This window comes from Podarcis bocagei (genome assembly GCF_964188305.1).
Source record: "Podarcis bocagei genome assembly, chromosome: 13".
NCBI lineage: Eukaryota > Metazoa > Chordata > Lepidosauria > Squamata > Lacertidae > Podarcis > Podarcis bocagei.
In genome coordinates this window covers 30,696,388-30,724,362 of record NC_138138.1, presented here as the reverse complement: position 1 = coordinate 30,724,362, position 27,975 = coordinate 30,696,388, and the positions used below count along the sequence as shown (strand labels likewise).

Genomic DNA, 27,975 nt, shown 5'->3' with positions numbered 1-27,975 from the left:
GTGTCCTGTATTCCAACTCCCAACTTCATCAGTTCCTTAAACTGATAGAGTCTTCCTCAGTGCATCTTTTACTTCCTTATTCCTGAGGCAATATATTAGAGGGTTCAGAAGGGGCACTACTACAGTGTACAGCACCGACACCACTTTGTTGGAGTTGTAGGCATACATTGCTTTGGGCCGTGCGTAGGTGAAGAGTGTGGTAGAGTAGAACAGCACCACAACGGTGAGATGGGAACTGCAGGTAGAGAAAGCTTTCTTTCTGCCTTGAGCTGAAGGGATCTTCAACACCGTTGAGATGATATAGATGTAGGACAGCACAACAACACAGAGTGGGACCATGATAACCATAAGAGCTAGGATAAAATCTGCCAGCTCAGCCATGGAAGAATCTGTGCAGGATACATTCAAGAGAGGTGAAATGTCACAGAAATAGTGGTTGATCTGGTCAGTGCCACAGTATTTCAGCCGACCGATGAAGCTAAGCTTGATTGCAGAGGTAATTAAGCCGCACGTCCAGCATCCCGCTGAGAGCCGAGCACATAAACTGTTACTCATGATAGCTGGATACCGCAGTGGGTAGCAGATGGCCAAATACCGGTCATAAGCCATAACAGCCAGAAGGATGTATTCAGTGCACACAAATGTGACAAAGAAATACAGTTGTGTCAGGCAACCTTGGAAGGAGATACGCTTGTCTTGTGTGAGGAAATCTGCCAGCATCTTAGGGACAATGATTGTGACATACCAGAATTCAAGGAAAGAGAGGTTGCACAGAAAGTAGTACATGGGCTTGTGAAGGCTGTTGTTCAGCCAAACAACTATGATGATGATGAGATTTTCCAGTAGGGTCAGCAGGTAGCTAAGTATGAACAGGACAAAAAGAAGAATCTGAAGCTCTGCAGCGCTGGGAAATCCCAGAAGGATGAAATAGGGGACATTTGTCTGGTTGGTTTCTTCCATTCTTGAATGCTGGGTACTTGCAAGAACAAGAAGGAAGAGATGTCATACAGCATCTATTAACCCCCTTTTTTGCACCTTAAAAATACATAATAATGATGATCAGTGCTTTTTCTCTAGAAAAATAGGTGCCAGTACTCACCATGAAGTTGTTACAGTAAGTGCCACACTTTTTAACAATAAAAAGAGTTGCCAGTACTGCGTACCCTTGAGTACCCCCTGGGGGGAAAAACACATTGATGATTTCAATAATATTTAAAAATGAATTTAAACCTTTCATACATATAACCCATTTTGATTAAAAACAAAAAAGTAATAAAAGCTGGTAAATAATTCTGCTGTGTATTTATTTATTACTTATACTGGGAAGTGGGGGTAGATAAATCTCTCAATTTAAATTTACCTATCTTTTCTCCCACCCACTCCACTTTAATTCTCCACATTTCTATATCACTTTGAAGGACTGTGAGGAAAGTAAGGCTGAGAGGCAGGTCATGGCTGAACATCACCCAAAGCACCTCATGCCCAAGGTGGGATATGAAACCTGGTTTCCCAGAGCCTAGTCCCTGATATACCACACTGGCTCCCACACTGTAATAGTTTGATATATGTATGTGGGGGGGGGGGTGTATTGCAGCCTAATACTGTAAAACTTAGGGCACTTACAGCCTGTTGTTGTTTTGGGTTGGCATTCAATGACAAACCAACATACTCAGGTTGTACAATTGAAATGGATATGCGGTTGCACTGCTGCACAACAAGCCTTCTAGCCTCCAAGATCAGACTTGCTGCAATAAGGAAAGCAGCGGGAAAATGCACTCAGAATTGTGGAATAATACTTGTTTGAGGCAATGTGGCATAGCATCCCCACAAACAAAACAGAATCAATGCTCAGCAAATTGCTGATGCAATCAAAACTCCATGCAAATTTTGTGGCAGGGAGAAGGGGATGAATGCTTAATAAACAAGTCATCTGAAAGTTACCTTAATAAATTATGTTGAAACCATCAGGATTTTCTCCCACGTAAGTCTGTCTCTGAGTGCAAAGTTGGAACTGGCTCTGTTGCATTCATAAATCAGTTTTTAGTTAAGCCCCATCACAGTTTACTATAGAACCAAGAATTTCAGAGGGGTAAATGTGCTTTGTTGTTGTTGCCCACAACAAAATAAATCTCATCCAAACTTCTCCCCAGATTCCAGAGTTTCTATTACTTGGCCTTGTTCCAAATGTTTACACCAAGTACTATGCATCTGTGGATATTCAGGCTTTTGCTTAACAACAACCACTGTCATTTCTGAGGACTGGCCATGTTGACTGGGACTGATGGGAGTTGGAACCCAACAATATCTGAAAGGTCATGGGTTCCCCATTCCTACACTACACTATACCAGCTAAACTGCATCGACATCAGCAGACATTATTTGCATGGGCATAAAAATACTAAGCAAATGCATTTACTGTGTTTAGCTTCCCTAGCCTATCTGTGCCTGAACTATCTTAATATATGCATATGCAGGTATAAATTTCCTGTAGCTTATATTTAATAACCAATCAAAACATTATGCACAGATTTGTAGAAGTAAAGAATGCAATTCACCTATTATGTGTCCAGGTAAGTTTTTTGCCTCCGTGTTCATATGCAGCTGCATACAAAGAACTTCTATTAAATAGATTTCTTCCACTGTGGCCATGTGCATGTCCCACCTTGGGACTAGACCTGAAAATCAGCAGTTCTCTCCCAAGGGTAGTAGCCTCAGAAGATATCTCCCCACCACTTCCTCATTCCAGTCATATTCTTTCCTTTTTCTTCCTTCCTTGTAATTTATAACTGAGTTTAGAGATCACAGCTGTAAGGGGGGGGGGATACAACTAGACCATGGAAAAGATAGCACTGATTTAACACAAGGACATATCATAAAAATGCATTGTCTAAATAAAAATAATCTAAGATACTGACAACTTTATAAAAATGGTGGATTTTTAAGACTGCAGTGTTCTCACTTTTTCCACATCTAAAAAAGAATAAAACACATTCATAAAATAAAACTCAATTGCTTAAAGGGGACATCTTACATCAAGTCAGAGCAATCAGGTTATTGGCAGCTTATTTTGAAACTGGCAGTGAGCAGTGTTTGTTTTAATTCAGCATTCCATGCTCCTCAGCTTGATCCTCATCAGCTACTGACTCATGTCCAACAAGGCTTGTTTTCAGCCTGAGTCCCAGCAGTTGGTTTCAGGTTACCTCCCCACCACCAATAATTCTTCTGGCATTGTAGTGGGGAACCTCAAACCCCTCAAACTATGACCATCCCTTGAGTTGTGAAGAGACTTCTTGATTGCCTGGATGAAGAGTGGTCTCTGTGTGACCATACCCACTTCTGCTTCGTCCACAATTTGTATACAACCTATAGAAGGCAGCCTATCGGGAACACTACTTAGTGATTTTGGCAATTGATTGGAATATAAAACAAACAAACAAACAAACAAACATGCATCTCAGGCTGAAAATGGTTTTCCTCACTTTTGTAAGATAATCATGTCTCCCTCTTAAAATTGATTCTTTTCCAGCTACCACCCCAACTGTCATCTCAGCTTCTACACTTCTGTTAAGAGTCTGCAAGACTGAAAGCTGCACCTGAGGGGTGGGGAGTGCACACTGAAGGAGAAGGGAGGGTTTTTAGGTGGGGAGCAGGATTTAGCTTCAATAAGCTGCACTTAATGTTCCCCACTCCCTCCAAGCCTGATGACCACAGAAGGGTGGCTGAGCAGATTCAGGGGGCTATGGAGATGGTTGCAGGGTGGGGGACATGCCACTTTTTTGCCTTTAGCTGCAAGTGCTGGTCCTGTGGCATGGACAAATTGATTGAAGGACACTAAGAGGTGCCTGAGCCTAGAGAGGGAGCTAGTTGTCTAGGAAATGGCCCACTGGCCGGCCAGTTTTGAGGGGCACATTCGTGGCACCCTGCAAGCCCAGTGTCATTTTCTGAGATTTGCAAAAATAGCGCTGGGTTCACAGGATGCCGTGAGCTGTTGTGTCCTTCTCTGGCACCTTCCAGCTTTCCTTCCTCCTCACAGCTAGAGGGGGGCTGAGATGGACAGCTCACGATGCCCTGTGCCACCCAAAAAACTGTGCCCAGAGTGATAGCCCCCAGTCCACCCTACCCCCCATCTTCACCTGTACGGTGAATAGATACATAAAGAGAGTTCAGGAAATGGGATGACATCACAGAAAATGCTCCATCCCTGTAAGTCACCTGCTTTCTCCTAATCTTCTGGGCAGAGGGGGTGTCCAGAATAGGGTCTTCCACAAAGATTGTACAACCATGTTTTAAAAGTTCAAATTTTAAAATTATTATTTCAACCCACCCACCCCGCCCCCAAGAATCGTGGTTATTATAGTCAATCACCATTACCCAAGGATCTTTAGAGCCCTAAACCCTGGCATTCTTCTTCAGTTCAGGTCTCAAACTATGCCAGACCTGGCATGGCATAGTAATTCCCCCCTCCCCCATTGTGGCCAATGGAAGGCTTCCTTTCTTTTCTCCAATTTCTCATTTTCAATTTTAAGCTTTCCTGCTGAGAGAGTTATGGGCCTAGCCTTCTCAAAACCTAATCAAATTCAATAAACAAAACAAAATGTTAACATGTTGAGCTTTCTGTGTTTACTCAAGCTCCAGGGATCAGCAAACCTTTTCAGCAGGGGGCCGGTCCACTGTCCCTCAGACCTTGTGGGGGGTTGGACTATATTTTTTTGGGGGGGGAGGGAAATGAACGAATTCCTATGTCCCACTAATAACCCAGAGATGCATTTTAAATAAAAGCACACATTCTACTCATGTAAAAACATGCTGATTCCTGGACCGCCCATGGGCTGGATTTAGAAGGCGATTGGGCCGGATTTGGCCCCCATGCCTTAGTTTGTCTATCCATGCTCCAAAATATCACGAAATTATAGCTATTAAGGAACAACCCCTTAACAAGTCCATTACTTAGTTAGTATTGATATGGTATCGTATTGTATCGTACCCTATGATTTGTTCCAACTTCATCACTATATTGGAGTCAAACTGCTGAACCCAAGTCCTAGATTTGCCTGTTCACTGGAATAGATTAATGGAATCCATGCAATTTAAGCCATCATAAAGCAGAAGCAACTGCCAACAAGGTGACCTACTTCTGAATATTCAAGAAAATTTCACTAGGCAAACCATTTATACTGAAGCCAATGCATTTAACATGACTCATACTAGTCATTCATTCATTTTAGTCATTTATACCTCACATTTTAGGACCCAAATCCTCATAGCAAACCCTAAACTAATATTCAGTTAAAACAATATGAAATTGAAACATAAAGTACTAAATCAATAGACATCAATTCCATTAAGTGGTACTTGTGTCTAATTGCTTTCTTACAAACTGTTAATCCCAAGTAGGTGAGCTCTAAAATAGAGTTTACTTTGTCTCACTGGAAAGGGTGCTTCAGAGCGTCTGATTACAACATCCAAGGGAGTTTATTCTTCCTCTTGCTCTTTTCCCATTGTTAACGTCTAATTTAGATTATGGGGAGGGGAGTAATAGACAGGGGTTCTACCAAGTTAAGAAGCTCTGAGGGACAAGGTTCTGATGAGACTTCAGGTGCTGTTTACATGAATATATCAAGCTATGACAGAGCTCGGCCAATTCCAAGCAGGTGAAAATCCTCCCACAGTTACTGGACTGAGCAGAATTAAACGTTCTATGTTACTGAAAGAATAAAGGGCAGGCCAAACAACAGACCAGAGGTTTTGATAGTTTGTAGCTGAAGCCTGTTCATGTTTGCATGTTATATTCCAAACTTCTACTTGTTTGCTCTACTTTATATCCTGTATTTTTTCTCCCTCTCACCACCCTTAAGAAAGCACTATAGTGGAAGCTCCATTCAAATACTCCGTCAGAAATTCCAGACATTCTTGTCCACTGCATGTTGTGAGTACAAACTTTTATTTCCTGAATTTGACGTAGTTTGTTTGTGAAGCATGTTGATTTTTGTGTGGCATGTGCTTATTTATATTTTTCTTTATGTTGTGCTGAGAAACCTGTGGCCTTCCAGATGTCATTGGACTCCACATCCCATCAGCCCCAGCCAACATGGCTAATGGTCAGGGATGGTGGGGTCTGTAGTCCAGAAACATCTGGAGGGGTGGAGTTTCCCTGCTCCTGGTTTACTAGTTAAGAAGTATATTTTTAATGATAACTTGGGAAAAAGTAAGGACTTGTCAAAACAGTAATGTATGGTTGTATCCAATGAAGTTATCCCATTAGCACAAGGACGTCCACTTGTCTCTCACTGCATCCAGAAGTACTTATGCCAGGCTCAACAATTTTGGTTGGCCCTCACACATGTTCACTTCATCAAATCTCTTTGAAAAAAGTTTGGGCACCCCTGGCTTATGCTAACAGAACAACTTAAATGGATACAGCCTTTAGGCTGCAATCCTAGCCCCACTTACTTGGGAGTAAGCCCAAGTAGATATTGTTAGGCTTGTAATGTTAAATGTCAAATAACTAAGCAAGTGAGATGCACCTCATTGCCAGTCTCATGCACAAGAAAATGTGGAGCAAAATCCATCCAAGCACAGGCACTGAAGTATGTGCACTCTGAACTCAACAGGACTATTGCATATTAGATCAGATCATGCCCATAACTATGAAAATGCCATGCTGCCTAAACACTTGACTTGATCCTGAGATCAAACTGTAAACTGAAAGTGTAATGTGATCTAAAAGTAAAGTATGCACAACTTGGCATAAACATTGTTTCACTGTACTTGGTGCAATGGTTGCATACATTTCTCGTGTCCACCATTGGGCTGGTTTGCAGATGCTTAATTACTCTGCACTTGCAGACATGGTGATTGAATGTGTGGACTGGCTGCGGAATCATGGTGTTTGAGGTAATGTGATTTGATAGAATAGTTCTGGCTGTGGAATTTGATCTGGCATGACTTGGTCACATATCATGCAAATCAACACCTGATAGTATATATGGCAAACCCAGTGGTTATGATATTAGAATGCAGGCTTCTTACATGAATTGTTTCCTCTATATTGTATGCTTGATTTCCATTAGATAAACTTGATGAAGGTGATATATGTTATGTTGGTGGTAATAGGGACAGAGGAAGCTGATTTAGACCATTGATTCATCTAGCTCAGTGTTTTCTACATTTCCACTGGCAGAAGTTCTCCAAAGTTTCTCTGGGACTTTCTCCAAGCAAAGCAGATGTTCTACCGTTCAGTTGTGGTGACCCTTCCAGTGGATCTGTGATGACCCATTCCCATGTTCTTGTTGCGGGAAATGTCATCAGACTCAAATTCCCACCATTCCTCAACTGCAGCCCCCTGAATCCACTTCGAAAAGCAGGTTTAAATGCCCGCTTAGCCTATGGAACCACATTTTGGGAAGTGGATGCAGATGTGGAGGGAAAGAGCAGAAGTACGTTCAACTTTTGCCACTGTATTTGTTGTGAGGTATGTCATCACAATGTGGTTTGTCCTGTTCTTTCATGTATTCTGCCTTGTATTTTTAATACATTAAAATAATGTGTTGTTTTGCTAGCATAATCACCATCCACACCTTAGCATGCTTTTGTTTACTCCTTGTTCTTCAGGTCATTAGATCAGGCATGAAGCTGGAAAACCAGACCAGAGTCCAGGAGTTTATTCTCCTTGGTTTCCCTACTGCCATAGAATTTCAAATACTGCTCTTTGTAATATTCCTTGTTATTTACATCCTGACCCTCCTTGAGAACATTGTGATCATCACTCTGATCAGGACAAACAGCCATCTCCAAAAACCTATGTACTTTTTCCTTAGCCACCTGTCTTTCCTGGAGACCTGGTACATTTCTGTGACTGTTCCCAAGCTCCTGGTTAACTTCCTAGCAAAGAACAAAAGCATTTCCTTTGAAGGCTGCATGGCCCAGCTCTACTTTTTCATATCCCTAGTCTGCACTGAGTGTGTCCTCTTGGCTGTCATGGCTTATGATCGCTACATCGCCATCTGCAACCCACTGCGCTACCCAGTCATTATGAATTCCCGGCTCTGTTTGCAGTTAGCTGTGGGATCTTGGCTTGCTGGTTTCCTAATCTCAATGCTGAAAGTCTTCTTCATTTCCCGCTTGAGTTTCTGTGGACCCAACATCATCAACCATTTCTTCTGTGACATCTCACCTCTGCTGAACCTCTCCTGCACGGACAGAACTGTAGCTGAGATGGTGGACTTTGTATTTGCCCTCCTTATCCTCATAATCCCACTGTCTGTCACTATTGGTTCCTATGTGTGCATAATAGGCACCATTTTGCGTATCCCCACAGCCAAGGGGAAAAGAAAAGCCTTTTCCACCTGTGCCTCACACCTCACTGTGGTTATTATTTTCTACTCAGCCACTCTCTTCATGTATGCCCGACCAAGAAGAATCCATTCTTTTAATCTCAATAAGCTCGTGTCCATTGTATACACTATTGTCACCCCGATGTTGAATCCATGCATTTACTGCCTCAGGAATCAAGATGTGAAGGAAGCCATGAAAAAGATATTTTGTAGCAGGAATGCTGAAACCACGGTTACCACCAGTGACCATTAGACTCACACCAGACAGAAAAGAATCCCTTATATTCCCAAATATAAGAAATGACTCACAAATACAGATCAGACCTCCAGTCAGACCCTTTGATCCTCCTCTTTATGATAATCTAAGATAATCATAATTTATGATAATCAAAGAATGAACAAAAATGTGGAAGCACACAATTTTATATGGAATTCGTCTTTGACACTGACTACTTAACTCAGTTTTGAGTTAACTCAGTTTTTATCTCTTATTTTTATCTCTTACCATAATTGGGAACAAGACAGAAAATGTACATTTTAAAGCAAATTCAATTTAACGTATTATGCTTGCACATTTTCTTTCTGTTTCTAATTTTGTTTAAATTAAGTTTTTAATTGTCCAGAGTTTGAAACATAGTTTTATGAATGTTTTACACTGCAACTATTGTCTGCTATATAGAATGCTCTTTTAATTTTAATTTTGATATATATATATATATATATAGAGAGAGAGAGAGAGAGAGAGAGAGAGAGTTTTGTTTGTTAGTTGCCCTCACTTTGGGTAGGAAGGGCAGGTTATACACTTGAAATAATTGTGGTGGTGGCAGTGGTAGTGATAATATAGTCTATATGTATGGAATAACAAATTTTAATCTGATATGTGACAATTTCAAGTTTAATTCTGAAATTATGCTGGATAATCACTAATAATATTCACTAATGTTAAAATGTGTATATTAAAAGGGGAAGGAAAATAAGAAATTTCAATTTATAAATATCATTCATTTGGTTGTTTTCCTTGAAGTAATGTATCATTGTTTTCAAATGTTAAGTGTAGGAATATGCTTCAATGAGTTCATTTGATGACACTTAATTTCCAAATCTGAAATGATGGTGTGTGGTTTTTTTAAAAAAAAGTTTTAAAGTGCTTTAGTATTTGTCATTAATATTCATCTGTTTTTAGCCTTCTGTATTTTACTGTGCTGTTTTCATATGTATAAGCCATATTGAGTCCTAGACTGGGAAAAGGTGAGATGATGATGATGATAGTTTTCTTTTAAAACATTTTTTTAAACAATTACAAATATAAAAAAGCTTATCTAGCAGTACATCTAATGGTGTTTTTTCTATTCACACATATAACATGTGGAGTCTAATTTAAGAAAATGGGGGGAAATGGTCCAGAGTTGTCCAGAGCTTTTTTTTTGGGGGGGGGGGTAATGCCGAAAATCACTAAACGCAGGCTGCTGCCAATTGATCACGTCAACTAACTGCAGCAACAGCCAATCCACTACAGCCTTTGCTGAAGCAACCAATCATCCACTCAGTTAGCATAGCAGCTGCCAATCCAAAGCAGCCCTTGAAGCAGCCACCAATCGCCCACCAAATTGCCGCTGACAAGCTCCTGCTCGCGGCTACAAGCAGTCACCCTCCCCCCCCCCATTTGCTATCCGTGTATAAGATGAGGCACGGTTTTTAACATTATTTTACTGGGGGAAAAACACCTTGTCTTATACATGGCAAAGTGCGGTACTTAATGTAACTTCTTCACTGAGAAGACTGAGAGGTTGTTATAACAAGGTATTGATAGTGTGGTTCCTTACTGTACTTTGTTGGACAGGAAAAGCTTCCCACCACAGTGTGTATTCCTCCCCTCCCCTTCCCTTTTCATGGTGGCGAAGAAGCTCTGGTAACATTACAGGTATCCTAGCAGGAGGTAGCATGGAGTCCAGTGGCCATGAGACTCAGAATGAGGCATAGCCAGATAGATGGCTGTAAACAGCTCCCCACAGGATCAAAAGCAAGTATAGGAGAGAGGGTTTCCCCAGCAAGGGCTAGCTCTTTAATTAATTAATTAATTCAAAAAAAAATGTACACGCCGCCCATCATCATAAATACCCACAAGACAGACATAGGATGAATAATTAAATTAAAATTATAAAGTACAATATAGCTTATTAAAACCACAATTAAAATCTGCACCAAACCAATAGCAGAAGGCACTCCCTGTTTCCAAATAGACAACAAGGATTAACTGCCTTCAAAACACCTGGCGAAAAGAGATGTCCGAAACTCAAGTCATATTTCTCACAGGAGGGAGTCTCTTAGCCATGGTGTCACCACAGAAATCATTATTTATTTTTATATTAAATTTATATCCACCCTTTATCTGAAGGTATCAGGGTGGTTCACAGCATGCAGGATAAAAGCATGAAAGGCCCTGTCTTAAGTCACTGCCTGTAACGTACTTATTGGTGGGACAACCAGAAATCGTAGGTGGTATAACTGTTGAAAGTTGTGTGTGTGAGAGAGATAGATTCTGTACCTTTTTTTTAAACTTAGGACACCAGGAAAACAGGGGGCATAAACAAGTTGTGGGATAGAGAAGTAGACATCATTTTGGAGAAACGGAGCTTGGCCTACAGTTTGCCTATTATGGTATTGACTCCATTAACTTTATGTGCTACCACTGTGTTTGTGCTTCATCTAATCACCCTATATGTTTGCTTGCATTTCTACTCGCTCCCTGGACAAAGGTGACTCACCAAACAGTTCTGGTCCCATCTATGACCATAATTGAATAGCATTTTGACAGCCACGTTGTTTGGGGATTTGTATTTCCATCCCATATACCCTGTCAGTTTTCTCAGAGGTAGTTCAGATGATATATTTGGGCTGATATAACACATCACATTGATTGATTAGAAAAGTTCTGCACTTTTTCATGTTTGCTACATTCCTTCTTCATCTTTTATGAGCATCACATACAAAGTATGTGGCTGATACATGAAGAATCCATCGACCAGTGAATCAAAAGTGCCATGATGTTGGCAGAGGCACCAGCTTATGAGGGTGATGGGGGGGGGGTGCAATGTCAGGCACAAGACATGACATCCTGACATCATGCATATGACGTCAGGATGTCGGGAGGTGCAGTCGAATGCGGCAGTCCCACGAATCAATGGCCAGCTCCTCCTCCGCCTCTTCTTGACACTAGCACTGACAGGAGGATGCTTCAACCCTTCTTCCCCTCCATGGCAGAAGAAGGAGGAGCCAGCCACTGGGGACATGCTGCACTCGGCTCCACACTTCGGCTCTGCGCTTTTAGGACATCTGGCAGCCATGGCTCTTACCCCCAAAATATAGGGGGGGGAGCACTTGGTCCCCAGGAGCCGCCCCCCCCCGGATGTAGGGAACAAGGCTACATGCTGCAAATAGCTTGAGCTTATGAACTTATATAAATAAGAGCTGTAGATCAAGAATAAAAATCTTGAATCCTTAATTTCCACAGTTTTGACCATGTGAATGGACACAGGTTTGAATTTCTTAAAGTACATTCATGCTTCAGAACAGTATAAATTACAATAACGTCTTGTTTACACATTTCATGGTGTGTAGAAGTCAAATAATAAAGTACTGTATAACTCTGAGCTATTATCCTGTCAGCTGCATTTGCGAAGGCATTCTACGAGCCAGTTCCTGAGTATTTAGCTCCCTTGATATCCCTTGTTAGCAGGATAACTTATACATCAAGGCAGTTCAAGCAGCATTGCTCCTCTGAGAATTCGGATGATTTTGGTAAGGCTGCATAAATTTTTCAGCATAACTTCTTGTTGGATTAGCCTTTTCTTTGATCCAACACAGTTCCAAGTTGTCTTCACAGAAGCTCTAAATTAAAAGAAAAACAGAAATTTGACTTGCTCAAAATTTAACCAAAAAGATACCATCCAGCATATGATGAAATATTCACTGAAGTTCACATGGAGATCAGGTAAATGATGTAACTGGCTTATTTTGTTTATTTCAGGGTTTTTTGTTTGTTTCTGTGTTTGTTTTAAAAAATAGAAATGTCCTGCATTAGTTTTAGCACTTTAAAAAGGAAGTATGTTTAAGGGGAAATGTATTTCACATTTTAATCTCTGTGCAATTGGTTTTTATACTTTGTAAACCACTTTATATGCATTAAATGATGTTGATGAGGAAAGTAATGCTAAAATGGGAAATGCACATATAAATTCGCCCCAATTCTGTGAGGTAATTAATCTCTGCACAAGAATATTGGCATACACAGTGAAGCTTTTGAAAACATTTCCTAAATAGTACAAACTCTGCTTTCAAATGTGATGCAAGATTGCTACTCTTTTAGGGGAGATGTGTGCGGATCTTTCAGCTACAGAACTCTGGAAAGCAATCAGTATCTCTCTCTGCTGGAATTAATATCCTTAAATATAACTTTTCATATCACTGAAGAAATTAAAGCCCCCTTGTCTTCCACTTCTGAAACAGTTATGTTACTGAAATATAGCAGAAATTTTATCTGCAAGTAGTAATAGAGAAAAAACTCATGCAGTAAGGTGGGAAACGAGGAACTTCACATTCCATTGCATTTCTTAGTTTCAGCTTTTGTATATCTGAAAGACGATGGTTTCTTCAACAATTATAATATACCTCTAGATTTCAGGAAATGCATTATTTGTCCCACATTTAACAATGTGGAAAGATGGATATATTAATGAACACAAATCTCAGACAAACTGTATGGCATGTTCAAATTTGAGTGATTTTTTTTAAAAAAAGAATGCATTTTCATAGAATTAAATAATAATAATCAAGGTTTGGTAAATTCTCATGTGGAAGACTTGCAGCCATAAAATGCAATCAAAATTAATGAACAGAGTTTGGGAGAAGAGTTTCTATAGGTGTTATTACATGTAAGGTGCTGTGCTGTTTTTAGTGTAATTACTGGTATGTGTTAAACACATTTTAATGCTATTAATGTTTAATTGATATTTTAGCTTGATTTTTTTCTATTTTTAGTGGATGTTGTTTTTATATGTAATCTGCCTTGAGTCCCATCAGGGGGAAAGGTGGGGTATAAATAAACTGATGATGATGTTGATGGCGATGATATAGCCATCAAAAAATGCGAAAGAACATTCCCATGATTTTTAAGTTATTTATTATATTTGTGAGCTGCTTCATAATTTATGTTGTAATGTAAAATTCAACTTCAATTTTAAGCTTCCATGACTGGAGACTTTTAAGACTCACTTAATACGAAACAACAAACATTTACAAGAAACAATGTGCAAATAGGATACTGACAGTGCAATCCTATGTTGATTTACTCAGAAATAAGTCCCACTGAATTCACTGGGACTTACTTCCAATGAATGGGACTACAGCCTTGTATAGGATTTCAGCTTTAAAGTTAAATCTGTCCTCTGCCTTCCACATGACACATAATATTGTGGGATGAAAACAGAAGTAGAACTTAACACCACTAAGAGGTGTTACTCTTCTACTGACATGTGCTCAAAGGTCCACTGGTTTTGAAAATCTGCTGTCTGAAAGCACCTCAGGCTTTGTTTAAAATATACTATAAAATATAAGGTTCCTTCAAAAGTGGCATGTAAGATTTGTGCTGATGGCCCATCTCAAATTAATAAGGTACAAGCACAGAACAAGCATTTCAAATGAAGTGAGATATAAGTGATGGGTTTGACTAGGGCCACATTTTATTTAAACTATATCTATAGAGCAAATGAGAAGAATGGGATTCTAACTTCAGCATTGAGTGAGACAAACCCTGCCAATTTTAAGAGGCATAAGAAGACTAGGCGCCAAAGACTGGGACACACCTTATGGTCAGTAGGGGGATCTTCCTTCCTCACTCCTGGGCTTCAGAACTCTGTGCAGATGTGGCAGGTGAGCTTCAAGAATGCTTCATATCCAGGAATCATAGAATCATAGAATCATAGAATCATAGAGTTGGAAGAGACCACAAGGGCCATCGAGTCCAACCCCCTGCCAAGCAGGAAACACCATCAGAGCACTCCTGACATATGGTTGTCAAGCCTCTGCTTAAAGACCTCCAAAGTAGGAGACTCCACCACACTCCTTGGCAGCAAATTCCACTGTCGAACAGCTCTTACTGTCAGGAAGTTCTTCCTAATGTTTAGGTGGAATCTTCTTTCTTGTAGTTTGGATCCATTGCTCCGTGTCCGCTTCTCTGGAGCAGCAGAAAAAAACCTTTCTCCCTCCTCTATGTGACATCCTTTTATATATTTGAACATGGCTATCATATCACCCCTTAACCTCCTCTTCTCCAGGCTAAACATGCCCAGCTCCCTTAGCCGTTCCTCATAAGGCATCGTTTCCAGGCCTTTGACCATTTTGGTTGCCCTCCTCTGGACACGTTCCAGTTTGTCAGTGTCCTTCTTGAATTGTGGTGCCCAGAACTGGACACAGTACTGCAGCCATGGTTAAATGGGTGCAAGGCTTTGGGTATACAATAACCATGAGACAGTGGGAACATTTGTGGAAAACAGATTGGAAAATTACAGTTGCTTGCACTTTAAGAGAGAACTTCCTTAAAATGCAACATTGTTGGTATATAACCCCTTGAAAGCTCTCCGAAATGTATAAAAGTGTACCAAGCAATCGTTAGAGGTGTAAAGAAAAACCAGGTAATCTATATCACATGTGGTGGCAATGTAAAGAAATCAAGGTGTTCTGGGAGGATATCCATTCTGAACTGGAAAAAAATGTTAAAAATATCTTTCAGCAAAAAACCAGAAGCTTACCTGCTAGGAATCATAGATTTGGATATCCCTAAAAAAGCAAAAGAACTTTTTCTCTATGCTACAGTTGCAGCAAGAATGCTCATCGAAACAAATTGTAAAAGTGATAAAGTCCCTTCTAGATCAGAGTGGATTCAAAAAGTGACCGAATATGCAGAATTAGACTAGTTATCAGAAAGAATAAAAAATAAATCAAAGGAAGTATTTACCACAAAATGAGAAGTCTTTAAAATTTATTTGAAAAATAGCAATTACAGTTTGAAGTCTGTAGCAGCATTTGAATAACTTCAGTAGGAGTTTTAAATCTGATGGAAAACCTAGGATAGAATAAATAACATTAAAGCCAAAATATGCTATAATATGGCACTGAATAACAGATGAGAAATAGAAGTAAGGAGTAGACGGGAAGTCAGCTACATAGGAAAAAGTCATTTCTATGTTAAATGTATTGTGAGCAATATTCAATGCATTGGTGTTGTTGCTATTGTTGTTTTGTATTTTTCTTTTCTTCTTTCTTTCTTAGTTGTTAGGTGATGGATATCAGTGTAACTTCATATTTTCTTTTTGTATGTGGTGTATTAAAATGAAACAAAAACTATTTATTTTTTTTAAAAGAATGCTTCACATCCAGTTTAAGGGCCTCACAACCTACAACAACTGGCCTCTGCAAACACCCTTCATGGTCAAAGGTGCCCAGGGGTGCTCACCTGATACCTTATCTAACCTTGACCTTTCCTGCACCTCCCTGTCAACAATGTGACCAACTTAACCATGAAACAAAATTAATCAAATCAACCTATTTAACAGCATCAACCCCTAAACACCAATTTAGTCCAAAATAATTAAACAAGATGAGACAGATATTTTCTGAAAATTATTCAGGAAATTAAAGGCAAGAATGCTAAAAACTGAAGCATAATTTAGTGCTCTTCTGATGAATCTCCAAATAATTTTGTAACGTAACCAATCTTGGAAGACTCTAGAATGAGCTACAAAGCTTCAGAGTAAAAGAAATTGCGAAACAAGGCAGTTGAGCTCTGTGGATGTCAAAGTGAAAAGGAAGCATCATGCCTATTTTTTTCTGTTTTCCCTCTCATCCTTCCTATTTTCTTTTCTATTGCTGTAGATCCATGGACCATAAGAATAAGAGTGTTGTCCGGGAATTCATCCTACTTGGATTTCCAACCACCATGGAACTGCAAGTGCTTCTATTTGTGATATTCCTTGTGGCCTACATCCTGACACTCCTGGAGAACACAATTATCATTGTTGTGATCAAAATCAACCCTCAGCTTAACAAACCTATGTATTTCTTCCTCAGCAACCTCTCCTTCCTGGAGACGTGGTACATCTGTGTTATTGTCCCAAAACTATTGGTTAACTGCCTGGTGGAAGACAAGTCCATCTCATTTGAAGGATGCATGACACAGCTCTACTTTTTCAGCTCTCTCATATGTACAGAGTGTATCCTTCTTGCTGTAATGGCATATGATAGATATGTGGCCATCTGCAATCCACTGCGCTATCCAACCATCATGACCCAGCGCCTTTGCTTGCAGTTAGCTGTGGGTTCGTGGCTAACTGGCTTCTTCGCCTCAATGCTGAAGGTTGTATTTATATCTCGCCTACCCTTTTGTGGTCCTAACATCATCAACCACTTCTTCTGTGACATTTCACCTTTGCTAAATATGGCATGTGAGGATATGACAGTGGCTGAAATAGTGGACTTTGTCTTGGCATTGATAATTCTGCTGGTCCCACTCTCAGTTACAACAGTTTCCTATGTGTGTATCATTGGTACCATTTTGCGTATCCCAACTGTCCAAGGCAGGAAGAAGGCCTTCTCTACTTGTGCTGCTCACCTCACTGTGGTCACCATCTTCTTCTCAGCCACTCTCTTCATGTATGCAAGACCAAAGAGGATCCACCCTTTTGATCTAAACAAATTGGTTTCTGTCATATACACCATTGTCACTCCAATGCTGAACCCATTCATTTACTGTCTGAGAAATCAAGAGGTCAAGGGAGCTTTAAGAAAAGCTTTCTGTAGCACAAGTGCCCTCCCCAAAATCTCAGCACCCCTCACTAATGCTGAATGGCACAGATAGATTTATTTATTTTTTTCTCATTGAGAAATATCCTTGGACCTTTTCAATTTTCATTTGCTGGAAGAAGTATGTCGGAGAGAGTGTCATACCCATCAACTGTCCCTGAAAAACTGGGACATCCCATTTTCCTCCAGAAGAGCATGTGGCCATTTTGGGTGCCACACTCTTGCGCAATTTAGAGCCGAGATCTCCTCCAGCCAAACAACATTTTTTCTAGTCCACAATCTCACACAGTGCCCCCAAATGTGTGTTTTTCAGGTCCATGATCTCACACAGTGCTCCAAAATGTGCATTTTGGGATGCTGTGCCTGAAAATAATAATTTTTCCAGGTCCATGACTGAAGCAGGAGTGCAGACCCAGGAGATGTCCCAGTTTGGGGCCATTGTTGCATTGGAGAGTATGATATGTGTGAAAAAACATTCTTAGATAACATTTTTTCTCCCAATTTATTTTGATGTCTGAGGCAGAAAGCCCAAATATCCTTCCTTTAGTGAAAATTAAATAATCAATTTCTACTTTGATAAGAACCAAATAAATATTCAAAAGTTGATGACAATGAACACATACATGTTCATTTTTACGTGATGGGAAAAGGGTAAATTGTAACCCTTTGCCCACCATCTACAGAATTGAGTAGCATAGCCAACCACTTTTTCGTTTTATTATTATCTAGAATTAGTTCTTGTCACTTGCATCATGTCAGGAACATGATTAAGTTCTATTGTGTTAGGGATGAGCATAGCTCCTTTATTTAGATTCTTATTGTGCTATGAGCATGTTCTTCCCTGTGTGCTCCTCCTGCTGAAGCTTAAGTAGGAGCCTCTTTCTGTAATTTATGAACATGGTACGGACAGATCTAGTAGGAAAAGAAATGGAGGGGGGAATTGTTCCATCTGCAGTTTAAAACAAAGAGGCTTTTGCTGGTCCCAGACTTGTAAACATCTATCAAGCGAGTTATGTACTTCTCTAAATTTAGAAATACAGTCTCAGGTTTGTTTGTTTTTTAAAGCATACAAAAATGTGTATTTTAGTGGGAGGGTGTATACAAAATAAATACTTTAGAGAAAAGTGTGTACAAACTGTATTTGTGTGTGTGTGAACGCACCCATGTGTACATAAAAACACTTAAAAAGCATCCACAAAATCTAGGACTGGACAGACCTATGGTAGAGCACATTTGAAACGGGCATGAAACAAAAATAGGCTGAAGGAGAAATGAATTCACTGTTCCTGTCAGTGGGTGTTGGGTGTTGGTTTTATCTGCTTATATAGTATTTTTCTGATGCAAAATTCCACAAACGGGTAACCACCAAAGAAAAGGCCCATTCTTGCCTTGCCACCCTCTGGACTTCTCATGGAGAAGGTGCATGAAAAAGGGCCTCAGATGACTATAATAGGGTCCAGGTCAATTCATGGGGGAGAGGTGGTCCTTGAGGTATTGCAATCCTGAACCATTTAAGGTTTATAGGTCAAAACCAGCACTTAGAATTCGGCCCAGAAACTAATCAGCAGCCAGTGCAGTTGGGCCAGAATCAGTGTAATATGCTCACACCATCTTGCATTCAGCCAGATCTTTCCTCCCCTTGCATGAGAGCCATCTCCCAGCTTGTTTCCTTGCCCTAAACTCTGGAGTATAATAGGGAGCGGGTGCTCAGGAATGATTGTGTCAATGGCCCGATATTCCAGAGGTTGGCCAGGATTTCAACAGTAGTGCCAGTCATATCAGCCAGAAAATCCCCCAGTCTCATCTGGAAGCCTACTGGATCCACTGGCCTCTGAAGACAGTCCATCCATTTAGGTCCTCTGTCTATGCAAAGGGGGAAAGGTGCAGGAAGCCTAAGGCTCAACAGGAAATGATCTGACCATGGCAAGGGACTGATGTCAATGTTCCCCACTTTCAGATCTCCCTCTAGCTGCCCAGTTGACCAAAAAGGTCCAGAGTGTGGCCTGCCACTTGTGTTGGGCAAGTGACATGTTGGGACAGTCCCATCGTCATCATAGCAGCCATTAAGTCCTGAGCCACTACAGAGCCAGCTGCCTCATCATGGATGTTAAAGTCCCCCAGAACCAGCAGAACTCAACACCACCTCTGAGACCAGCTTTGTCAGCACAGGCAGGAAAACTGCTGGGCAGTGAGTTGACCAGTAAACCAGCATAATCCATAATCTGTCCTAATTGCCCAATATCAGGAACACACTTGCTAGGTTCCCCCTGCCTGCTCCTAAACTGAACAGGGAGCCTGGTGGGAGAGATGGAATCTCTATAGACTACAGCAACTCCCCTTCCCCAACCCTGAAGCTGCACTGAGTACTCAGGGGGGCACAGCTCAGTAAGACTAACTCCACCTTGCTCACCCACCAGATCTCACTGACAGAGTAGATAACGCCTCTCATTCATAATCAGATTATGTGCAGGGGAGCTTAATCTAGTTTAGTATTTTATACCTTGACTAGCAGCTAGGAATGAGGGAATACATAAAATTCAGTTTCTACCAGTTTCTCATTTTCTCCAAACTTTGATTTTGTTATGCAGATAGTCACATCAGTTTTTGATGGAAAAATAACAACAGTGCCTCATGAAAATTCACCAGCATGGTAGCATAAATCTCCCCCCATATAATTGTTATATGTGATTTTCTCAAATACAGACTTATTTCCCCTCCCCGCAAAGCATTTCCCTGTGCAATAATGCATTTTTGTTTACATTCTTATACTGATTTATATGTATACTTTGCATATAAGACTGAAGGCTCTCCCAGCCTCACCTGGTGATGCCAGGGATTGAACCTGGGACCTTCTGCATGCAAAGGAGATGCTCTGCGCTACAGGTAGAAGACAGAAGGTGCTTCTCAAAATGTATTTGGTGAGCAAATGCCAGTTTGTCATTTGAAAACACCAACTACATGAACTTTGAAAAAGAATTAAATATCTTCATTTGTTAAATTTTCTGCACACCATATTGTGTAGCACTCTCTTCACTTCTTCGTTACGGAGGCTGTAGATGATGGGGTTTAACATGGGTATCACAATAAAGTAAATGACAGAGGGAGCCATTTCCTGATCCTGAGAGTTCTTTGAGGTTGGCTTCAAGTACCTGAAGAAAATTGTTCCATAGTACAGCACAACAACTGTCACATGAGATGTGCAAGTGGAAAAAGCCTTGCGTTTCCCTTCTATGGAGCGTATCCTCAAGACAGCGGAGATGATGTGAATATAGGAAGCCAGTGTTATGAAGAGAGCCCCCATCCCTAAAAATGAACCAAGGGTGAAAATCACCATTTGGTTTGCAAAAGTGCTGCTACAGGAAAGTTTGGACAGTTGTGGGGCTTCACAGCTGAAGTGATGGATTACATTGGCCCTGCAGAAATGCAGAGTTGTTAGCAGAAGGGTGTTCAGTAGAGCATAGAGAAAGCCAGTGAGCAACGCACTGCACACCAGCTGCGAACAGACCCGTTTGCTCATCATCACGTTGTAATGCAAGGGGTGACAGATGGCTGTGTACCGATCATACGCCATCACAGAGAGGAGGAGACCTTCTCCCACTGAAAGTGCCATGACAAAGAAGACCGGGGTAAAACAACAATCAACCGTGATTGCTTTTCTTGCTGAAAGGAAGTCTTCTAACATTTTAGGAACTGTAACAGAAGAAAAAGCAATATCAAGGGAAGCCAAATGAGAAAGGAAGACATACATGGGAGTGTGAAGATTAGCATCCATTCTTGTAGCCAAAATGATGGCTAGCTTGCCAGACAGAGTTATCAAATAAATCAACAGGAAGATTGCAAAGAGTAAGATCTGGAGCTTTGGATCACTGGAGAAGCCTAAGAGGATGAACTCAGTGGTGTGGGTTTGATTATCCATATGTGCAAAGTGTTTCCTCCTGTAGAAAGCACAGGAAAAAAACCCAAAAACAAAAAAGTGTTTTATATGTGTTTTGTAAGATTTGAAGAAACTTTCCCCCAGTCCAGCTGGGAGACATAGATAATTTATGCATGGGTCACATCCACGCCAGGGCAAAAAGTCCTAACATTAATATATACCAATGGGGCCTAAGCTGGCAGTGACTAACTAGGAAATAGCTGAGATATGTGTCATGAAGAAAACATTGACTCAGCATGCAATAGCTGTGGGGGAAATGTGAGTCACCGGGGGGGGGCATTTCTTTGTGAATGTATAAACTACAGTGGAAGACTCCAAAGGTGATGTGTAATTTAGAATAATAAAACCAATAAATAAGAACAATGCAACCATAAAAGCAGTTCTGAAAACTCCTTGATTAACATCACCAAAGGACCCATTCCAATCCAGCTTCCACTCTGGTCATGGGACCGAGACGACTCCGGTCGCCCTAACAGATTATCTCCGTAGGCAGCTGGATCAAGGTGGGTCGGGGCTGCTGATTCTTTTAGACCTGTCAGCAGCCTTCCACATGGTCAATCACGAACTCCTGGACCCCCGCCTCGCCGACGTGGGGATCCAGGGCACATTCCTTCAATGGCTGCGCTCGTTTCTCTCTGGTCGGGGACAGAGGGTGGCGCTTGGGGGGGGGGAACTGTCGTTGCGCCACTCCTTGGTGTGTGGAGTGCCGCAGGGTGCGATAGTCTCCCCGATGCTTTTCAACATCTTTATGCGCCCCCTCGCCCAGCTTGTCCAGAGTTTTGGGTTGGGCTGCCATTAGTATGCTGATGACACCAAACTCTATCTGTTGATGGATGGCCATCCTGACTCAGCCCCAGACACACTGATCAGACGTTTGAAAGCTGTGGCTGGATGGTTACATGGGAGCCTGTTGAAGTTAAATCCTTCGAAGACAGAGGTCCTTTGGCTGGGTCGAGATGATATGGGATTGGGGGGGGGCAGCTCCCATCTCTTGCAGGGGCGCAGTTAGTGCCAGCACCGTCCGTTAAAAGTTTGTGTTTAATCTTGACACTTCCCTTTCCATGGAGACGCAGATTGCAGCTATAACAAAGGTGACATTTTTTCATCTCCAGCAAGCTAAGCAGTTGGCTCCTTACCTCTCTTGCCCTGACCTAGCCACTGTGATCCACGCAGCGGTCACCTCCAGACTGGATTATTGTAACTTGCTCTACATGGGGATGCCCTTGAGACTGACCCAGAAACTCCAGCGGGTGCAGAATGCCGCGGCGAGACTCCTTACAGGGTCCTCGCTGCGGGATCACATTGACCCAGTGCTATACCAGCTGCACTGGCTCCCAGTGGAGTACAGGATCAGGTTTAAGGTGCTGGTTTTAACCTTCAAAGCCCTCGTACCTACAGGACCGCCTCCCCTGGTATGCTCCCGAACTCTTGCCCAATGGTTGCCATTAATCTGATTTGAACTGATTTAATAATGAAATGATTTTAGAATGTTGTATCATTTTACTGTTGTTATCTGCTCTGGGCCCGGCTTTGGCTGGGGAGGGTGGGATATAAATAAATTATTATTATTATTATTATTATTATTATTATTATTATTATTATTAGTGTACTCTTAAGGGTAATTCTCACACATTGTTGCATATAAAAGTAACCTATGGTTTGTACAGGTTCTGGGGTGGGAGCACTTGCAGCAGATAAAGCTCAGGAAAAGTCATAAAGATACAATTAAATTCATCTGTGAAACAAACAAGAATGCCTGTGCAATTTTTAAAAATGTTTGCCAGACCCTAAGAAAGAAAGAAAAACAGGCTTGGAACCAAGCAAACTTTTCCAAGGAGAGCTTTCCACATGTGGATTTCATGGTCAGACAGAAACCTGGCCAACTGAGATAATATGCACACACGGGTGTGTTTGGACGGGATCGGATGGAGAATAATGCTGATGAGGAATAAAGGGTTGAGGCAGGTTAAGGCAATAGGAGGAGGTCCTTCAGATTCCGCACAATTGAAAAATGTGCAGAAAAGGGCAACAAAAATAATCAAGCAACTGAAACTCCATGAAGCATTTGAGTTTGCTTCCTTGTTTTTAGTTAGCAAAATATGACTTGGGGCACTTGCTGGAGGCTGTCATAATTAGCAATGGTGTGCAGAAAGTAGATAGAGTTAAATTTTCTCTTTCTCTTGATCTTGGGTTAATCCAATGAAATTGATTGCTAGCAGACTCAAGAGACATGAAAGTGTTTCTATGGAATTTGTGCCCATAAGATTGTTTTGTATGCCCTTTTCTTAAATACATTTTCCAGCTCTCTGATGAAATATGGCAACCAGCACTGTGCACAGTATTCTAATTTCACATTAAGAGCTCCCTCTATCCCACATAGACTTCAACAATATTCTTGATTCATACAACCACTAAACCTATCAATCTATCACACTATGTAACCCAGGGGTAGTCAACTTTTAATACCTACTAATGCATCTTTCTTGATGGTGTAGTGGTTAAGAGTGGTAGTCTCATAATCTGGGGAACCGGGTTCGCGTCTCCGCTCCTCCACATGCAGCTGCTGGGTGACCTTGGGCCAGTCACACTTCTTTGAAGTCTCTCAGCCCCACTCACCTCACAGAGTGTTTGTTGTGGGGGAGGAAGGGAAAGGAGAATGTTAGCTGCTTTGAGACTCCTTTGGGTAGTGATAAAGCGGGATATCAAATCCAAAATCCAAATCCTTACTGCCCACCCATGCTCGATGGAAGGAGGATTCAGCTTGTGCCGTAGAAGCCCCTATCACCCACCTAGAATCCTGAAATGCCCACTAGTGGGTGGTTGGGACCAGGTTGACAACCCCTGATGTAACCAGATATTAATTCAGATACATACCACTAGATAAAGCTTTATTATTTCTGCTTTTTCTGACAACCATCTTGACATCATTACAGTTAGAGATGAAGAATTGGCTTCCCTGTGCTTTCTTTGAAGAAGGTTTCTTCTGAAGAAGCTTTCTTCAGTTTTTTGGTTTCCTTAAGCTTAGCTGTGGTCCTATAGGATTAGCTTCATAACCTAACTATAGGACACAGGGGTAGCAATCCCCGGGGTTCTACAGTGAGCACCATATATTCTGTACCCTTTACCTAAAGACGTCACTGCAAATGTGCACTGTTACTATGTATTATTTCCCTCCTGCAATTTTCTAAAAAAATGTGAGCAATTCTCAGGAGCAAAACACAGATAAGATTCTCCTTTACCCTTCCCTTGTGCATTATATAGGGATGTTTTCATTTGCTATCAAATTATGCTAAAAAAAAAAATTGTGAATAAGAAAACGATTCAATTGTTTTAAAATTTGATTAATAATTTGAAAAATCCCCCTTTGGTTGCATAGCCCCATTAGCAGGTGATAAAGTTGAGGAAGGGTTATGTTTTGCTTTTGCTTTTTTCCAGCTGGGGGTCTTTACAGAAGTCTTCATTGGATTTTGTGGGAAGAGGTAAAAATGCCCTCAAAATATTGTATTACTTTTCAAGGGATGGGAATCACCAAACTTTCAGGTCAGGTGTGGATCTTTGCCTCTGCCTGTTATGTTTCTGAAGGCTGACTTGCTTCAGATAGAAGTTGGTCATTTATTGCCACTGGTGCAATGCTATGAGATGGTTTTTCCAATAATGATCCTTACTGCTCAATTCCTTTTTATGCTGAGAGGCCTATTCAGTCATTTATTTATTTTTAGATGAGCCTATGTTTTTATGGTATCTTATACTCCATTGATTTTGTATACATTGTATATGTATACAAAAGCATCAGGGTTGCAGGTTTTCCCACATTTGTGATAAATGTTTTGAGAGCCAATCCACCGCTTCCTGTGGAGTTAAGCGGCCTTTTCGTGGGGCAAGGACAGGTTCTCAGCAGGATCAGAAAGGATCCTCTCCTTTAGCAGCCTGTGTTGTTAAGTGAGGGCTTATTGACCCTAGCTCATACTCCCATTATGTTGCCCGCCTTGAGGGCGGGGATGCACAGGTATCCTGATACAGCTTCTGCTTCCTATTTGGCTTGGATTTTCTCAAGGCTTTCGTATCCCAGTGGTGTTCCCACCTAGGGCTACCAAAGTTGAAAATAAAAAATCTGTCAGGGAGTTGCCTGATGTTGCTAGGAGAAAGATCAGGGAGCAACTGGCTTTGGGTAGGATGGCTGGCCCATTTGCGCACCCTCCTTACCTAGATTTGCACCTTTCTCCTTTGGGTGTGTTGCCTCAAAAGGCCCCAGGTGAATTTTGCTTAATTCACAATTTATTTTACCCGCAGGGTTCATCAGTAAATGATGCCATCCCTCCTGACTTGTGTTCTGTTAAGTATGCCACCTTTGACCAAGCAGTCAAGTTGATCAGGAGCTTTGGGAAGGGTGCACTTTTGGCAAAGTGTGATGTAGAAGCTGTCTTCCATTTACTTCCTATTCATCCACATAATTTTAAGTTGCTGGGGTTCCAGTTGGATGGAGCTTTTTGTCAGGTGTGTGTGCAGGAGCCAGGCCCTGTGACCAATAGGACTCTGCAGGACTGGGGGCCTTCCTAAGTTTGTTCTGAAGAGGCAAGGTGCAGCCACACAGGAGAGGCCAATTGGTAACTCACAGCACCTGGTGACAAGAGCTGGGAAGGGATATAAGGTCAGCATTTTCCCTTCAGCTCTTTGCCACAGCAACACTTTCCCTGCCTTGCTGCTTTTGACTCCTTGACTCCTTGCTTCTTGATCCTCGGACCCCTGACTTTGTGACTCCTTGCTTCCTGACCCTCGGACTCTTGGCTTTCTTATTCCTGGCTTCTTACTTGTTACTTTTACAGAGTAACAAAAACACAGGGTTTTGTCCCCAAACAGTGCCTCCAAGTCCCATTTCAGGAAAGTGGCCCAGAAGGATACCATGGCTGACGGTACTGAAAACCACTGAGAGGTCCAACAGAACTAGCAGGAACATACTCTCTGCATCTAATTCCTGGTGTAAGTCATCAATCATGGTGACCAAAGCCACCTGTCCCATAACCAGACCTGAAACCAGATTGAAATGGATCTAGATACGGTGGTACCTCTGGTTATGAACTTAATTCGTTCTGGAGGTCCATTCTTAATCTGAAACCATTCTTAACCTGAGGTACCACTTTAGCTAATGCGGCCTCCCACTGCCGCTGCTGCTGCCACTGCTGCCGCACGATTTCTGTTCTCATCCTGAGGTAAAGTTCTTAACCCGAGGTTCTACTTCTGGGTTAGCGGAGTCTGTAACCCGAAGTGCTTGTACCCCGAGGTGTTTGTGACCCGAGATACCACTGTAATTTCTTTCCTCCAGAAACCCCTGGTACTGACATGCGCTTATTGCAATTATATACCACTTTTTCCTCCAAAGAGATCTTTGTTATTTTTAACTTTTATGAAGTTTACTTTTGAGTAAACAGGATTAGGAGTAAAGCGTTATTTTAATTTCCAGTTTATGTTCAGGTTATAATTTGAATATGAAAAGTCTCACTCCTTCAATTGCCACAGGAGCCCAACAAAATGTCTGAAGAGAGATCTCTACCCGCCCAACAGCCATTCTCCTCTGCTGCCTCTGACCATAAACTTTCCACCTTAAGTGGGACTCAGTGGTGCCAGTTCTAAATTAAACTTACTATTTTATTTTATAAGACCATGAAAAATAAGAGATTATTGTGCAACAAATTTGTGATGAATACTACATATACTATCAGAGTGTCTAGTTGCGATTCTGTGATAGCATCCCATTAATGCTTTCTTTAAAATAACCACTAGATGGAAGCACAAGCTAGAGAATAATCACAGGAATGTTTGCATAAGAATGCTTTGAAGGAAAGGAATATGAAAGGTGTATAGGCAACATCATGGAAGTTGCATGTTGAATCATAATTTGGGAGAAGAAAGTACTTCTTTTGTTAGAAATGATAAATATTAATCATTTTCACAATTGGGGTCTAATCTGTACAAAACAGGAAGCTATATTTTCTGTTTCCTCTTGAAGGTAGTGAGAACCACTACACTGTACCTAGAAACCTGTTTAAAAAAGGAAAAAGTACAGCACACCACAGAGTTGTCCTAAAAGCCAGCTAGTTCCCCAACACACATACCTATACCACTTGAAACATTAAAACATCTGGACCCTAAATTTGATAAATAAGCTCCCCCCCCCCCCATGGACATACTGTATACTGTGGGAATTTTAAAAAAAAATGGATGCAGATCATGATCTTTTAATGAATCTCCATTTAATGTAAATGTTATCCATTTATCCTTTGGTGTCAGTTGCCTGGATTATACCCTGATCCTTTTTTAGTGCTATGATATCAAACAACTTGAATCATCCTTAAAAATGGTAACAGTAACATGAGTTGTGCTGAGACTGGCCTCTTCATGCTGTTGGGACATCTACATAACATCACACATACACATATCTAACAGTCACCGTGAGATTCCTCACTCAGTTGAACAATTGTTCGTGGTACTTTTTAGTGCCACCCTTTTGCACTGCAGATGTCCAGAAGGTGGTATTACAGCTACCAACTCAGAAGATTTCAGGTGACGAAAGGAGCAATTGAATTCGACCTAGAATGGCTGCTAATGGATTGTCTGAACAATCTGTTGCTCAAACACAGGTAGAACTACTTTGCTTTTTCACTGACTATTAAAATATATTAAGTGTCCATGTATATGTATCATTGTAACACGGACTATCTAATATTTTAGATAGACTACTTCCTGGTGAAGTTTGGACTCATGACAGTTATCCGCCATGACAAGAATGGGGGACTGATGAAGATGGTCTGCCCTTCAAGATTTATGGATTCTAATGTATCCCTGAATGCTCTGGGG

The 27,975-nt window shown here is 41.2% G+C and overlaps 5 protein-coding genes across 5 annotated transcripts in view; 2 read left to right on the top strand and 3 right to left on the bottom strand.

Annotated features, from left to right (window-relative positions):
• Positions 1–27,975, bottom strand: part of LOC308571684 (vomeronasal type-2 receptor 26-like) — a gene marked incomplete at both ends in the record, with an annotated part of 363,060 nt that overhangs the window by 121,274 nt on the left and 213,811 nt on the right. The gene's annotated exons all lie outside the window — the stretch shown is intronic.
• On the bottom strand, positions 37–960 carry LOC308570567 (olfactory receptor 6Y1-like; the record flags this gene model as incomplete). Its single annotated transcript, XM_081165483.1, has 1 exon — positions 37–960. One exon carries the CDS (start codon positions 958–960, stop codon positions 37–39), a length of 924 nt encoding a protein of 307 aa, XP_081021609.1.
• LOC308570512 (olfactory receptor 6B1-like) lies at positions 5,839–8,586 on the top strand (the record flags this gene model as incomplete). Its single annotated transcript, XM_081165415.1, has 2 exons — positions 5,839–5,926; positions 7,612–8,586. Exon 2 carries the CDS (start codon positions 7,627–7,629, stop codon positions 8,584–8,586), a length of 960 nt encoding a protein of 319 aa, XP_081021541.1. The 5' UTR covers positions 5,839–5,926; positions 7,612–7,626.
• On the top strand, positions 16,267–17,244 carry LOC308570653 (olfactory receptor 6B1-like; the record flags this gene model as incomplete). The annotated part of the gene is made up of 1 exon (XM_081165566.1): positions 16,267–17,244. The coding sequence occupies one exon, from the start codon at positions 16,267–16,269 to the stop codon at positions 17,242–17,244; it is 978 nt and encodes a 325-aa protein (XP_081021692.1).
• LOC308570652 (olfactory receptor 5AR1-like) lies at positions 20,176–26,116 on the bottom strand (the record flags this gene model as incomplete). The annotated part of the gene is made up of 2 exons (XM_081165565.1): positions 20,176–21,124; positions 25,932–26,116. 2 exons carry the CDS (start codon positions 26,114–26,116, stop codon positions 20,176–20,178), a joined length of 1,134 nt encoding a protein of 377 aa, XP_081021691.1.